We start from the raw sequence: 15,099 nt of genomic DNA, 5'->3' as shown, positions 1-15,099 counted from the left end.
AACTTCACTAATCTCACATCTGAGAAACCACACGCCATCGTGTTTCCAGATGACAGTTTAAAAATGTATGGCTTCAAGGACGCCATTGTGTGTTTTCACTGAGTTATTTAAAGACAGAGAGAGAAATATAGCTGCGCTTTCTTTGCTCCAGAAGTGCATACATACGCCCAAACAACCCACACCGACTCTATTTATGCAAATGGTATGTATGTACTTTTATTGTCCAACTTTTGAAAGCATCACTTGTTCCAGGTTCAAAGACATTAGCATGCGTGTTTCTGTGAGTTGATAATGACCATGTACGCCAAAGTGTATTTTACATTCACTCTGACAAACAGAACATTTTCCACTTGAGCCAAAGAGCTAATCTGCATTAGTTCTGGACTTCTCACACATCATTTTGTGAAAGTTCTGCATATTTAAAGAGATTCTGCAGATATTGCAATGATGTGACTATTATTACTAGTGAACTATTCAAGTTTTAAAAAACCCCACGGGAGAAAACTTTGAGACACAAGAAGAAACACTAGATGCACTTTCTATACGCAGCTTTTCTTTATTTATTCTTCCTTTATTTGCATCTCATCACCATGACGATCCTTTGCATTGCACATTACTGCTACTGTTGCACCGTTCTACTAGTAGCACTCACAGTCACAGTCTATCAGACTTGAACCCAAAATACTTCTTCCCTCCTTCTTTAATTTACTTTTGATTAAGTCTCAACCTCAAAGGAGAATTTATTTTTTAGTAGCAGAGTAGCCTTAGACCTCTGTGATGCTTCCAACTGTCCCACTGTACAAAGGAGGGCACACTTCCTTAGAGTTTGGGTAAGGACTTCAGAAACCTCGACCGAACCACTGCACTATTATCCCATCTATCCCAGAATTGACCTTTTGCACCAAACCTGTCTATGAATCTGTCTACATGCAAAAAACAAAAACCTCCCTGGAGACATATTACAAGGAAACCTGGAGCTCCGGTCTCATTTTTGTCCTGATCGTTGTGCTAGATTTGACATTGAAGCATCCGTCCACTCATCTGTACTGGTCCACTGGCTTCATTAACATGCTGCAGTGTGGAAACTCCTGGGATCCCGCTGGTCTTATTTCTTCTTCCTTTCTTTTCAACTCCACCAATCTCCCATCTTTCTTCTTCCTTCCCCATCTCGTTCAGGTTTTGTCCCTTTCTTCTCTCCTCGTCGTCTTTGCCTCAACCCTCCTGAAGTCGTCCTTCAAATCAAGTGCTTAATTGTTATGCTGGGAAAGGAAACCGGGACTTCAATGCAAAGTGACATGCTCCATTTAAAGCTACATGTTCAGGCATTTAACTGACACCAACTCAACAGCTCTCACTCTGAGAGAAATGAAAATGGATGAAGGGGTGGAGGTTTAGTGTCCTGCTCAAGGACACTTCACGAGGAGATGTGGTGTTTGTCTGTGGCTTTGGCTGTCACGGAGATCAAACCAGAGACCTGTTAGTTTCAAACAGCGGCGTTTCACCAAGAGGACAGACTGCAGCAAAGTGGTTAATTATCATGCAGGAGAGAGAAATCCAGACTCCTACTCAAATTATTGTACTTGAGAAACACTGATTGATTGAACCGGGCCAGACGCTCAAAGAGCCTTGGGAAGTGTCCATGTTTCCAGTGAGATTACTAAAATCTATTGCAGCTACAGTTCATTCCAGGGCTGGGATGTAATTAGGCAAAGTTGGCATTAAAAGTGTCAGATGGATATCAAGATATTGATGTCTGCAGGTGTCTGGCTGCTTCGCTGATTAGAGAAGACAAAATCATTTTACTCACTTGTATTCAAAGAGGTGGAACAGATGAAGAAACCGAAGACCAAGTACAAACCACTACCAGTACAACTTTTCATTCAGGGACTTTTTCTAAAGTGAAATAAACCATAAAACTGTGATTTGACAAATAGCTTGAACCTTTTTATACAACGTAAGTAATCTCAAGGCTCCTCGCATAGCAAAGTCAAAACCAAAGAGAATTATAAAGTCAACGTTTGTTGAGCAAACACTAGGCGACGATGGAGAGAAAATAAGACATAAGAAACTTGACTGACTTTTCAACTAACTGTATTTATTAGATATAAGTTAATTTACAGTTTGATGAAACAAACTAAAAACAAACAATGAGACTGAAAATCTGGGTATAAAAGGAGCAGAGACTGGTTCTGGCTCAACACTTTGTCCCAAACGTCTTGAGAGGACTGTCATCCGGTTACAAATGAAAATTGTCTCTGTGTCTCTGTGTAAAGGCCAAGGGCGAAAAACCCAGTGAATGTAGGTGAACTTCAAGCCCTCATGTGGCATTGAGCGAGAAACTGAGATGACTATAGACACATGGGTGTGACAGTCTGCCACAGGAATGCAACCTGGAACTCTATTAACCCAGGAGGAAGCAGAATTGGTGACTTGCATGTTTATGAATATAGAAACTAAGTAAAGAATATGAACAAATATGATGTGCCTGAAATAATAACACAAATAAATTCTGATCTTTCATGTTTGTATTGAGAACAACCATGAAAACCTCATAGTGCTGAACCTTTGGATTAATAACTGGTTCACTCTTTAGTAAGCAGCAGCTTCCTTCCTTCGTGCTCTTGGGGTCAATTTGACTGACTTATTGACCTTTCCAGCTTCATGTAAATCAACAATTCTTGGTTGTATGACTCACACAAGTGTTTTCTTCTTGTACAGAGCAAACTTAAAAAGTTTCTTACTGTAACTCCAGCTATGCTAACACTTAACTCCAGTTAGCTTTTTTGAGGTCACTATTCCAATGATTCATGAGCAAATTCGTAAAGTTATCTTTTAATCAGTGGTTGTGGTTACAGTGAGGCTTGTCTTAATAAACTGTATCCTGTAATTAGCCCCAGCTGCTGCCAAAGGCATCAGATGGTTATGAAGAAGTCAGCATCTGAAATGTTAGACTGCACTTTCTAATTGGTGAAGAAAAATTTACTTCAAAGTACAGTTTCCTGTTTCTTTTATAAATGTATCTGTCATCGACTTTCAGCAAATAATTTGTTTTATAAAAACAAAGTTTAAAACCAACATTGAACGTGATGTGATTGTAGGTATGGTGGTTCATGTGTGGACAGAGGATTTGTTCCAAGACAAAGTTGCGTTTGGTAAAAGATAGAATCAATTAATAGATGCAAATGGAAACAAAGGAAATGTTCATTTGGAAATTTGGCTGGACTTACATGTCTTGGCCTTCCCTGATAGGGCTTCACTGGATCCGGTGGTGTAGGACGCAATGACCTTGACACTGTACTCTGTCCCACTCAGCAGGTTCAGAATCAGCATGGTTTTCACATCTTCGCCCACGAAGGTCTCCAGAGCTGATCCAGGAGCTGCCGAGAGGCAGGATAATTGAGAAGACGCGTCAAGACGGAGCAAACAGTCAAACAGTCAGTGAATACAAGGAGCACAGAGGAGCAGGTTCACGAATGATCATTATCTTCAATTCCAGTGAGCAGAGGCTGGGAGATAACGGAGTGATGGGGAAGGTGCAAAAGTAACACAGGCAGGGGAATGACAATCACAGACAGTGGCCCTATGGGTGTAAGGATTCTCCAAATCCACAGTTTGATTATTGAGCCACAGTTCTGGGGTCTCACTGTTTATATGACGTGCACACAAATCACACAGTTGAATACATTATAATGATTAATGAGTAAAGAAAAAAAAACTACATCTCCATAATTGTTGCAGATATTCATACTTTGCAGAGGACACACTCCCTTACTATAGAATTACCTACCTCTATCCTAAATCTTTCTCTTGTTGAGAATAATCCGTATTTGTGCATGTGTAAATTACCAGATAGAGGTTGGTAGACGATCCTGTATCCCATGGTGGGTGAAGGTGGGACATCCCAGCTGATCCTAAAACGGTTGTACCATTCCTCCAACACTCGCAGGTTCTTAGGAGCTGAAAGAGGATCTGAGAGAGAAAAGAAAAACTCAATGGTTCTGTTAACACCTGAATTGAATTTTAAAGAACCTTGATGCACTGTACTCACTCACTAAATTATAATAGCTGTGATATAAAGCAAATCAAATTTAACCAAATGTATTAAAAAATACTTTCCAAAAACTGTCAGTCTCAGCATTTAAGAAAGATTAAAAAGTGCCTTTATAATGGAAACAGCCATCACACAGCAGAGAGAGAAGAGTAGGAGGAAACTGGAGGGATAGAAACCAAGTTAGCAAGAGGAAGATAATGAAGAAGAGTCAACGCAGGATAAAAGTTTGATAACACTTAATAAAACTTCAACAGTCAGCACAGTCCCTCTGCTGTTACACTATATATGAATTAGTCTGTCGTGGAGATATTAAATCCAGGAGACGTATTATTAGGACGACAACTGGGACAGAAGGAGGGTGTCAGTAATATGTGTAGTAATGGTATTAATAGTATACTTTAAAAGTGTCTTCTTTGAGAAATATGTGCCCACATTCATTTCTCCCCTCTCTGCAGTCCATTGTGTTCCTCCAGACCCACGATAGACTCAAATCCTCTGAAGATCCCTCTGGTTAATGGGAAACGTGAGACGTTTTCAGGTCTAAAGCTGTGGGAATCTGCTTGATGTCCTTTTAAAATGCTAAAAACCTCCCATTATTCTCTCCGTGTTCCATAATTCACCCCGGAGAATCAATCCTCACCATTTACGAGCTGAAACCACCAGATTACTCCGACTCTTCTGCCTCATTTTCCCTCTTCACCTTCTGCGGCCAATCACTATTAAAAAGCCAATCTTCTCCTGTGCTTTCAGCCGTTCTCCTCGATCCTCAGTGTGGACTAAACCCTCGTATTTCAAATCTCAACATTAAAGTCTCCTCTTCTGTTGCATTATCTAGCTTCACTGTGAACTCACCCTCTGAGCTCCGTCTGCATTAGCTCCCGTGTTCACCCATCAGGCAGAAGAATAATGACAAACTAGAGACTGAAACTATGGTCTCCTGTTGGGAAGTCCTCTACCAACTACCAAACTCCACTACCTCCCTCCTCATTAGATGTCGTCCAGTGTTATTAAGCAGTTTGGTCTTTTTTTTGGTCAAATTCTTCCTCAAGAGATTTTAGAGTCTGTCCAACACAAGCAAACCAGTGTCCTCACATGTTAACACCAAAAGAAATGGGATATTTAAGATGCTCATTTTATCAAATATACAAACAAAATGTGACCATGCAGCACGGTCGGAGGGCTAAAGTAACACTAAGCAGCAAAATGTCCTACTGCTCTAACATCTACTGTCACCAAGTTCATTTCTATCAGAAACATTTTATTATTAACATCATTTATTTATGAGCTGCTCCATCAGCTTCACTTTCGGCTCATTCATCACTGCTTCAAATCTCCACATTAAACACGTATAAACACAATAATATGAATGACAATATAATGTGTTTCTGTGCCATATCCCCAGCTGATCAGTTCAAATGTTCACTTTCCACAAGCTTTTGAGTCGCATTGTGAATCTTTCCTCGTCCACTTCATCCTTTGTATTATCTCCAACACCTCTCTCAGTGATCCTCCCATTCCTCAATGGATCAAACCCTCACATGCTCTGCCTCTTCTGCCACATTATCTATCTTCAATTTGAGGCTAAACACCCAATTATCCTCTCTGTATTCCCTGTCATGCCTCCCTCAGCGTTCACCCCATCCCCCATAGGTTCAAATCCCCAGATTACACCGGCTCGCTCTGTCACATCATCTATCTCCACTCTAAAAAACCCAATCATCCCCCCTCTCTGCATTCCCTGTCGCTCCTCCCTGAGCGATCATCTCATCCCTCACTTTGCTAACAGGAACCATTCATCATCACCGGGTGTCGGAGGCCCCTTCGTTTAAAAAGCGGAGAACGTCGTTAGCGCCTGCTAATGTGTGTAATGTGCTGCACAGGGAGACATGATGAGATGGAGTGGGAAGATGAATGACTCGAATTTAGCGTGTCCTCCTCCCTGAAAGTTGAGTGTTTGTTCGCTAATGCACTTGGCTGCTGAGAAAATCATCAGCCTCTGCTGGTGCATCCACATTTAACAAAAGAGAAAGGAATGCTTCCCGCATATCTCTGTCATCGGCTCCACGGTAAAGACAAATAATGTTGAACATTAAGCTACCGAGGCAGGTCGCTATTTCTCTTCCCTCCCCTGGATTCGTCCTGAGCTGCACAGAGACACAGGATGTCAATATGTTTTTAATTGCCCAGAATGTGATTCACATTCATCATGTGTTTAGACAGAGCTTTAACGGAAGTTTTATTTTTTTCCTTTTCAGACAAACCGCCTCACAATGTGCTCTTAGATTAGCTGGTTCCATGTTGTTTCTCCAGGGCTTCATGCTTTATAACAGAAATGAATCCTTTTCATTTAATTAGGCAACACCGAGGAGAACGCCCCCTCAGTCCATCTCCAATCCCTTCCTGGCAACGGTCCTGACACATTTTGTTTAGCAAACGGGACATCCTAAAGAAGATGAATAGCCCACAAGTTGCACAGCTCAAATTGCAGTGTTTGTTTTTCAGAGTAATGAGAATCTAGTTAAAGTCGCTGACAGATTCTGTGGGAGGAAATTCTTCTTTCATCTTAGCTTCACCTAGAATTGAGTGGTCTTAGGGCAGAGTTTCAAACTCCTGCACCAACACATCTTGACTGAATCTGAACCAGAAAGCTCCAATCATTCATGATCAGATGTAAAAAAGGGTTCGAAAAAGTAACGGATGCTTTTTTATCTTGTAACATTTCTGATGATAAAAATTTACAGATTATTTTTTATTAAAAAATTATCACCACTTTTTTGCTCTGGTATTTATTTATTGATTTCACTTTTTTACTCTTCTCATCTTAATTGTTTCATCTTCACTCATTCTTCAAACTCTTGCTCAGACTGTCTCAGACGTCTTTTGTCTTTTTACAGGGGGTTCAATGCTGCAGCTTTAGAAAACTGAATAATAATAAATCGGTTTGTGGACAGGGATTAAAAAAAGACATGAATACAGGACAAATAAGGTGTTGCAATAAAATCCCTAACTGCAGCTTTCTTCGCCTTTTATTTCTGTCCATCTGTCATTTTTACCCTCATTTCTACCTCACAGGAATTTCTCAGCACAAATCCAATAATATTTGGCTCTGTGTGTCTGAAAAGTACAACTCTACTGGAGATCACAGCGACAAGATGTCAGAGCGTGCTGGAGGATCAAAAGGTCGGCACTCTGATCCACAGCAGCTTCTCCTCTCTGCTCTTAAATCACAGCATCATGTCTGCTGGGATTAGGTGTCCAAATATAACAAATGACTCCTAGACGTTTGCCTGGAGGCAAACGTGATGCTGCTTCTTTGAGAAATTTCTCAACTCTTATATAATTCAAGCCTTTTCTTTTTGTTTGTCTTGTTATTTTGAGTTGTTGAGCTTGTTCATGTTGTACTTAACACAGCAAATATTGTCTTAGCTTCTAGAAAGCATCACTCTAATGAGACTGCGCCCTCACCATAGCAGCTTTAGTGACTTAGGAACAATATATTGATGATTGATAATATGATTTCGAGACTGAATGTGACTTACGTGTTCGGCCCATTTGTGTTGCTGTCAGCCCGTCTCCCTCAGGGTAAACTGGAGTGATGGAGACTTTGTACTCTGTGTCTGACAGCAGGGGCTGCAGAACCAGGCTGTTCTGACCCGTCGGCACCGTCCTCTGGAAGCAGAAATGAATTCAAGTTCAACATGATCATTCAGGTGATAGAAAAACGTGTGTTGGCACAAATGCAATGATTTTAAATCCAGTTTGTTTGTGCTCTTTGAGGACAGTAAGTCCAAGAATCCCTTGTGGATGTCCTCTTCAGTTCTTGAAGGTGAAAGTTCAGAGTCACAGATTATTATAATTCATTTTTAATCTCAGTGTTTTTTTTTCTTCTTCTCCTTTTTTATTTGGTCCCATTACTTTAATTATTGTTGCAGCACATATACAGTACCGTGGGATCAAACAGTGTAAGGTGACAAGCTAATAGCATATGCTGTGACAGCAGGACAGTCTGACTGTGGCTTCACACTCGGCAGGAAAAACACATCCTAACAGCTTTAATTTTAAGCTAACAGCTTTCCTGTGTTCTGAAAGGAAAAAAATGAAGTTGTTTTTGTCCATATTTGAGATAAGATTAGCAAAAATCAATGACAATTAAATCTTATTCTAACTGTCCATGTTTGTGTAGCCGTGAAAAGCATCTGGATGTGATTTGATTTTGATGGAGCGTTTTGATGTCAGCCTTATTAAAGGGTTTGTATGTTTTGGAACTGAGGCTGGAATTTAATAAAAAACAAATTAGGTTTATTATAAAGTCTTTAATGGAGGTGAAGCAGTAGCTGCTGCAGCAGTGAGGCTTTGAGGTTCCAGGTGCTGCAGAGGTTAATTGTGTCGAGGTTTTTCCTCTTCCCCGTCTGTGAACTTGGCCTTTTGTTAAAACTGATCCCTAAATGACTCATCCATCCAGGAGAACTGCCATTTTCATACCACAGACAAGCTAATCTGCGTCTTCAGCCTGCAGGCTTCTTTCCTCTCTTCTACCTCTACAGTACATCCCTCTGGCCTCTCTCTCTCTCAACACCCTGCTTATGACATATGATATGTAATTACTTATTGATGTCAACTAAATTAATGTTTCTTATTTACCATATTTGAATCATTCCCCCAGTGGCTTCCACCATCATTAGTCCTGGATCGGTGGGTAATAAGGGTAAAATATAATACCTTGTGCTGGTGTTATATTTGCATGATGGTGATATAAAATATATTTTCACAGCTTTTTGTTTCTTTTATTCCATATTAGAGAACGGATTGTGTGGAATGAAACAAAGGTAAAGCTGCAGTTTTGTGGAATACACTGCAACCATTCGGTGGTTCAATGAAAATCATTTGTTACTAAATTAAACTAAAAAACTGTTTATAAAAATGCCTCGTGGTTTTATGCCTCCACCAATCATTCAAGTTGCACTTTACAGGCATTTCAGTCCAGACTCTTGTAGTGAAGACTTTAAAGGTATTAAGTGTATCGTTGGAAGCTGAGTATTAACGTGCAATAATAACATTTATGATCCTATATGATCCTGATTCTTTATGATCCACCTATCTGTTAGAAATCTGCTGCCTTTGCTCAGAGACTATTTTTACAGGGAAGCAAACAAAACAGATAGAGAGCTCTGTCACATCATGTAATGACAACCACCTGGAGCAAAACATCAGCAGAAGCATTGAGCTTGTGGCAAACTACCAGAGGAACAGGAGGCCCCCTAACCCTAACCCTGTCCTGTGTCATCCAGGGAAAGGAAGTGAAGACACTGGAATAACAAATGCACCTATGTGTGTTCTCTCGAGTTACCTCAGTCACAAGACTGGGACGGACAGACGGACAGATATTATACCTCCACCCACGGTTGTCATCGGTACAGAGACATAATGAAATGATCAGTCTAACAAATCTAATTATTGCTGTGCATAACAACCACAGCCCATTGTAAGAGATGAACCAGATATATCAGGAGAAAGGGAAATCATCTGTGAGTATACAGTGTATCATCATATCAAGAGATATTCACTGGTCAGTCCGGTAAATATTTAAATATATTAAGGCTCTGATTACTTTTCAGTTCAACTGAATGTTTAATGTTTAGTTCTCTGTGTGCATGTAGACACCCTCAGCCCTTTCTTTTCATACAGTCTTCATGTCTGCCCGTCAGTTGGTCTGTCAGTCTAGTTTGCATTCTGAACATGTTCAGTCTAGCCTGACTCCATCTGCAAAACTCTCCACTCCCACCCCACCCCCCAAAAAACACTTTCACTGTCAGTCAGACAAACACTGCGGGCCTTGACAAATCAATTTCAGCCCAGGCTGATGAAAAAGGCAGCAAGTCTCTAAACTGTCACCGAGCCACACAGTGGGAAGAAACCACCTCCAGCTACACTCATTTTTGACTCCACCACTTTGTAAATGCAAACATGGTTTTATAAAGTATTTATAGGATCCAGAAACCCAATCTAGTTTTGACAGAGGCTCTGAGCAGGGCCAGAATATTAAGTTCAATCCACATGAGACTGTACAAGGTGAAGGCAAACTGCATGGGGAACGCAGTCAAGTACACAGGTGATGGGAGTCAATCTAAGGTGACGGTATTAGCAAGCAAAATAGCAACAAATCTGCTAAACTTAAGTACCACAGCCCAAAAAGACGACACCTGAAAGGAAAAACATGACCAAAATATGTTTAAAGAACCTGAAAAAACTGTTTGAGGGGTATTACAAGGTCCAGGGGATTCAGGTTGAGGCGGATCAACTGGGATCACCAGGAGCATTCCACTGGTACTTCATACTGCCTGGACTGTGTGAGCCTCGAGCCAGACTCACGTCACAAGGAGTCAACATCACAATAAATACCTGAAGATCCCTGCTGGTACACCCAAAAGATCCTGGATCCTGGGTCAAAGACTACCAGTGCACGGAAAAGGAGGTTCCCAGTATTCTTATGATCATTTATACAGTTTAAATACACGCTGAATACTGACATAGATTTATTTACTGAACAAGGTTTGAACGTGCAGTTTAAAAATAGGGAGCGGCTGCTGTACTCAGTAATCCAGGTCCTTGGCAGGTTTTCAGTGCCATGACAACGTCAACGTCGCCTTTTCCTTTGCATCTAATAGATTTTTCTGTTTTGCATTGTTGCACTTTCCTTTGGATTTTAGATGCTTTAAATAAACAAAGGTTGAATTCAAAAGGTCAAACTCCCAATTAGAGATACCAAAACAACGTCTCTCCAACGAGTCTGGTGCCCATTCAAGATATTTAATTTGAAAAAGCTGAACGTGACATTTTCATATGAATAAATACTCACTAAGTACATGAGAGGCATTTTGTTTGGTATTAGAAATCTCTACTTTAAGTAGAACGTTTAACATTTACCAGTGGGAATCCACACTAATCACTTTTTAATGTGAAAATGATTAGAAAATAAAATCTTGAAGACAAGAAGTTTTTCTTTTCCAGATTCTATAATCAACAGAAAATCAGTGACACAAAGAAACCATGACACCTGAAACTTTTTAATCCTCCCATGAGGATTAAAAAGTTTTTTTCTCCCAGAACATTATTTGGACAGCATGATGGCCAAAACTCTGTTTACACACAGCAGAATTGCTCTTGATGCCCAGCAGCTCTGGTTTATTGGACAGTGAATGAAGCAGCACAGGAAAAAATGAAGCTTCACCGAGTGCAGAATCACAGCTGTTCACGGACAGATGGCTGCTGAGTCGAGCAGGCCCGTGGCTGTAGAGGAGATACTGACATCTGGTAAAACAGTGACGGAGCCATCTGAATGGATATAACCATTAACTTCCACATTTGTAAGTTTGGCGGAAGCTAAGTATTGAAGAAATCTAAACACAAGTTAGAGCAATAAGCCGTGAGCTCTCGAGCTGATTTAATCTTTTTAATCACTACTTCAGAAAACGCAGACACATCATCACAGTAAATATGTTAATTTACATAAGAGGATAGACAATTGCTGTCCACTGATGAATTATGGGTCTAGCTCTCAGTCTCTTTTGAACTCTGGTTCAGTCTTAAACTCATGAGCTAAATATCTGGTTCTTCAGCTGCTAGACGTTCAACTGTCTTCACCAGCTTCGTCCAACATTTGGTGTCTGAGCTAAAAGAGGCTCCAAAAGCTGCATGAAGCTGCAGAGTTGGTGATAATGCTCAGGGTCCTGGTCAGTACAAGCGAATCCTTAATGTACTTCCTCTGAAGTAGAGTATTTACTTCACTAGAGTATTGTATGTGTAGAGTATTCCTTGTTTCAGTCCACCGACTTCACTTACACTAAACTTACATCCACTGCCAAGGTTTCTGTGACTGGCACCGACAAAGAAATAGAAGCTCGTTTTCAATTTAGCCAGCACCCGTGCTGCCTGGCAAGGAGGAAAATTTAAATAGAAACACAGTTTTTTGGCTAAATGTGACTCGAGTGTCAAGCAAATGATGTGGAACAGATGGTCGACACAAATTAGGAGTTTCCAGAGATAAAAGCAGTAAAGAGAGAACAAATCTCAATGATTGTGACAATAACACGTTTCACTCACCATATTGCTCACCCAGTGGAAAGACTAAAAGAAAAACCTGCTGAAGTTTCTACACTTTGGAGAACTCTGAGCCAACACACTACTTTAAATTAAACTTAAATTACTTTTTCAATAAAGGCTTCAAAGACCAAAATGTTTATCTGTCACTGAAATCAGACAAGATAAGAAGATGTATCCAAAGTCAGTCCATCACAGTTGGGAGTTGGAGAAATGATGCACTCTATTACCACATCCAAGGCTTTTTAAAAGTCAGAAACAGGGCGTACAGTTAGAGCTCCATGACGTAACACACTGGTCACTGACTAACTCTGTCAGGGACTTTATGATTTGATGGAGGATGATGTTTTCACTGCTCTGTAGAGGTCGAGGACTGCAAGAAAACCACGGGAAGCACTCAGCAGTTGTGGCTTGTTGTTGTCGATTTGCCTTAATACATTAAACACCTTTTTTATGCCTGTTTTTATGATGCTGAACCTTTTAATCATGTTTAAAAACCACTTTGCATTAAAAAGCCTCAGTAAATCTGCAATTTCATTAAATTTTATTTTGGTTATAACTACGAAGCCGACTACAGTTTAGTGCACGCCATCAGCAGTTTAGGAGCAGATTCCATCAGTGAAGATAAAGTGGCTGACTGCCATCCAGAAATCAATGGCATGTAAATGAGTTATTCGCCTGATTTTCCTATTTTTCTTAATGGCTGGAGTTCGTCCCTTGGCAGACACAATCCACATACTGGAAGTTGCTTTGAACAAAGCAGTAGAGGAAGCCTGCCATCCCCCCCCACACTCCCAGCAGATAGACATCTAAATGGTAGCTATTGAGTGCCGCACTTGGTGATTCATAACCTGACCGGCTTGCCAAACAGAGCCCACAGCTGTTCGCACTTTGATAAGAGATCTCATTTAACAAGCCACCGGTGCGAGCAGCTGGCGGCTCTTTATTGTCAGGATGAAAAGGCTGATGTGGGACCTGTGGCCAGAGTCAGTCGCACAGACACGGGGGCTTCCAGCATGGTGGCACCACACACAGCCACACACATCAATGCACGCTTGTCAATGCAGAGTATCTAAAATATGGGAAATGATTTTGACACTGTATGATCTACTGTACTTCACACTGTCACAGTGGAGCTGTGTAGGACAAGGACCAACGGATGCCTGTAGTTTTATATACCATGTCACAGAGGTACCACGTGAATAATTAGGTTCATATAGGAGAATATAGGAGGTTAATATAAGAGAACTCAATTGCATTGGACAAATATCAGCCACTGTAAGAGTATTACAAGATAATAATACTTATATTGTGAAGGTGCATTTTGGGTGGTGGGGGCGTCATACTGTGCACTCATGCCTGCTTCCAGCGTTACCATAAGTGAGCTGCATACGCTTTGTTTTGTTTGGTGTAGTTTTGCCACCAACATGAGGCACGAACAAAAACTCAACACATATAAAACATAATAAAATATAAAATACGTGACAGATTTAATCAGTCTGTGTGTGGGTGTGTGTATGAGGAGATGAACTGTCTTCTTGTGATCTGATATTGGGAATATGCAGTTTGTTCTCAGGTTTTCATTGGAAAAAAAGAGATTATCTTAGAGCAAGGATGTGAATCCGGGGCCAGTAAACCTAAACATTACTAATATTAAACAGTTACAGTAAACCCACCATATATTTAGGTTTACACCAACATCACAACTTTCATTTTGGATCTATCAACATCTGTTTAGCATCTTAATGTTTCCCTGTCAGGCATCTGTTCACACGCGGTGTACAGCAAACAGTACGAAAACAGCATGTTTATGCATCAGTGTTTGTTTTCTGTGAAAGTTTTCCGTCTCTTTACCTCCATCCTTCCTCTCGCGCTGTCTCTCTGTCTGTTGTGGCTCATTAGTGTGAAGACCTGCCATTCTCTCTCCTTTTCTCTTGTGGAACTAACTCTTTGAAAATCTGCCACTATTTTCATCATCGTTATCCTCCTCTCCACTAGACTCTGATGCCCTGCCATCAACTTCAACCACACATCTTTTGTTTCCCTCCCTCTTTCTTTCCATAGAGGACTTTTATTCTGAAGGCCTGCCATCGTCTTAATCAATAATCAGCCTTTCTCCAATAGACACTTTGAAAGTTTGGCTCCTGTTTTAAGCAGCATCTACCTCCTTTTGCTCCTTGCACACCTTTATAAATCATTTACAATCTGCCAACTTTCTGCTAGATGCAGTTACTACACAATCCCTCACCCCAACTTGTACTAAATCCTAATTCTGCCATTAACGTAACAAATAACTACTTCCTGTGGGTATAATATTTAAAAAATAAATAAATATAGTAGGAATACTGGCTTCCAGCTGTGATACAGAGGCTGAAATATTTATGGAAACTCTGCACACACAGTATTTGACTGACAGGAGATCTCAGCTACGTCCAAATCTAAAAGTCTCAGCCTCCTTCAGTCTGAAGTTATGAAGCTGAATCTTATGACAACAGAAGTAAACTAACACAATCTCTCTCTCTGTGCGTCTGTCTTACCGTCTCCTCGGCCCGGTCTCCCTTGGCGCTGATGTAGTTCAGTCGATAATGTCGGACATTTCTGGAGTCGACGGACTGCCAGGACACCCGCATGCTGAAGGTGGTTTCCTCATCGATCCTCATGTTCTTCACCCCATAACGAGGAGCTGGAGGATCAGAGAGAGCAAAAACTCAGTGAAACACAAAACTGTCTGAGTATGATGTTTTTCAAACTGCTCATATCAAGATGTCTTAACTTTGGCATTTAATTTACTCTGGGTTTCACATTCACATCAGCATCTTCTCAATATCAGACCTTTTCCTGTGGAAATAGACCTGACAACGTCAGTGACGGCTGGATCTGAAAAACGATCAATGAAACAGAGCCAGCAACTCTGAAATCAGATATTTCTTACTTGATATTTGCTTTAACTT

The 15,099-nt window shown here is 40.7% G+C and overlaps 1 protein-coding gene across 4 annotated transcripts in view; it reads right to left on the bottom strand.

The window, feature by feature from the left end:
- LOC113154130 (collagen alpha-1(XIV) chain-like) overlaps positions 1 to 15,099 on the bottom strand; it is a 123,578-nt gene that overhangs the window by 53,619 nt on the left and 54,860 nt on the right. For all 4 annotated transcript variants that reach the window (XM_026348140.1, XM_026348143.1, XM_026348141.1 and 1 more), the window contains 4 exons: positions 14,686 to 14,831; positions 7,591 to 7,720; positions 3,847 to 3,969; positions 3,228 to 3,377 (listed from right to left, as the gene is read on the bottom strand). In XM_026348140.1, coding sequence (XP_026203925.1) covers positions 3,228 to 3,377; positions 3,847 to 3,969; positions 7,591 to 7,720; positions 14,686 to 14,831 — 549 coding nt within the window. The remainder of the gene's footprint in view (positions 1 to 3,227; positions 3,378 to 3,846; positions 3,970 to 7,590; positions 7,721 to 14,685; positions 14,832 to 15,099) is intronic.

The sequence above is a fragment of the Anabas testudineus genome, chromosome 11 (genome assembly GCF_900324465.2).
Source record: "Anabas testudineus chromosome 11, fAnaTes1.2, whole genome shotgun sequence".
Lineage (NCBI taxonomy): Eukaryota > Metazoa > Chordata > Actinopteri > Anabantiformes > Anabantidae > Anabas > Anabas testudineus.
The sequence above is the reverse complement of the archived record's forward strand: the minus strand, read 5'-3'. Positions and strand labels throughout refer to the sequence as shown.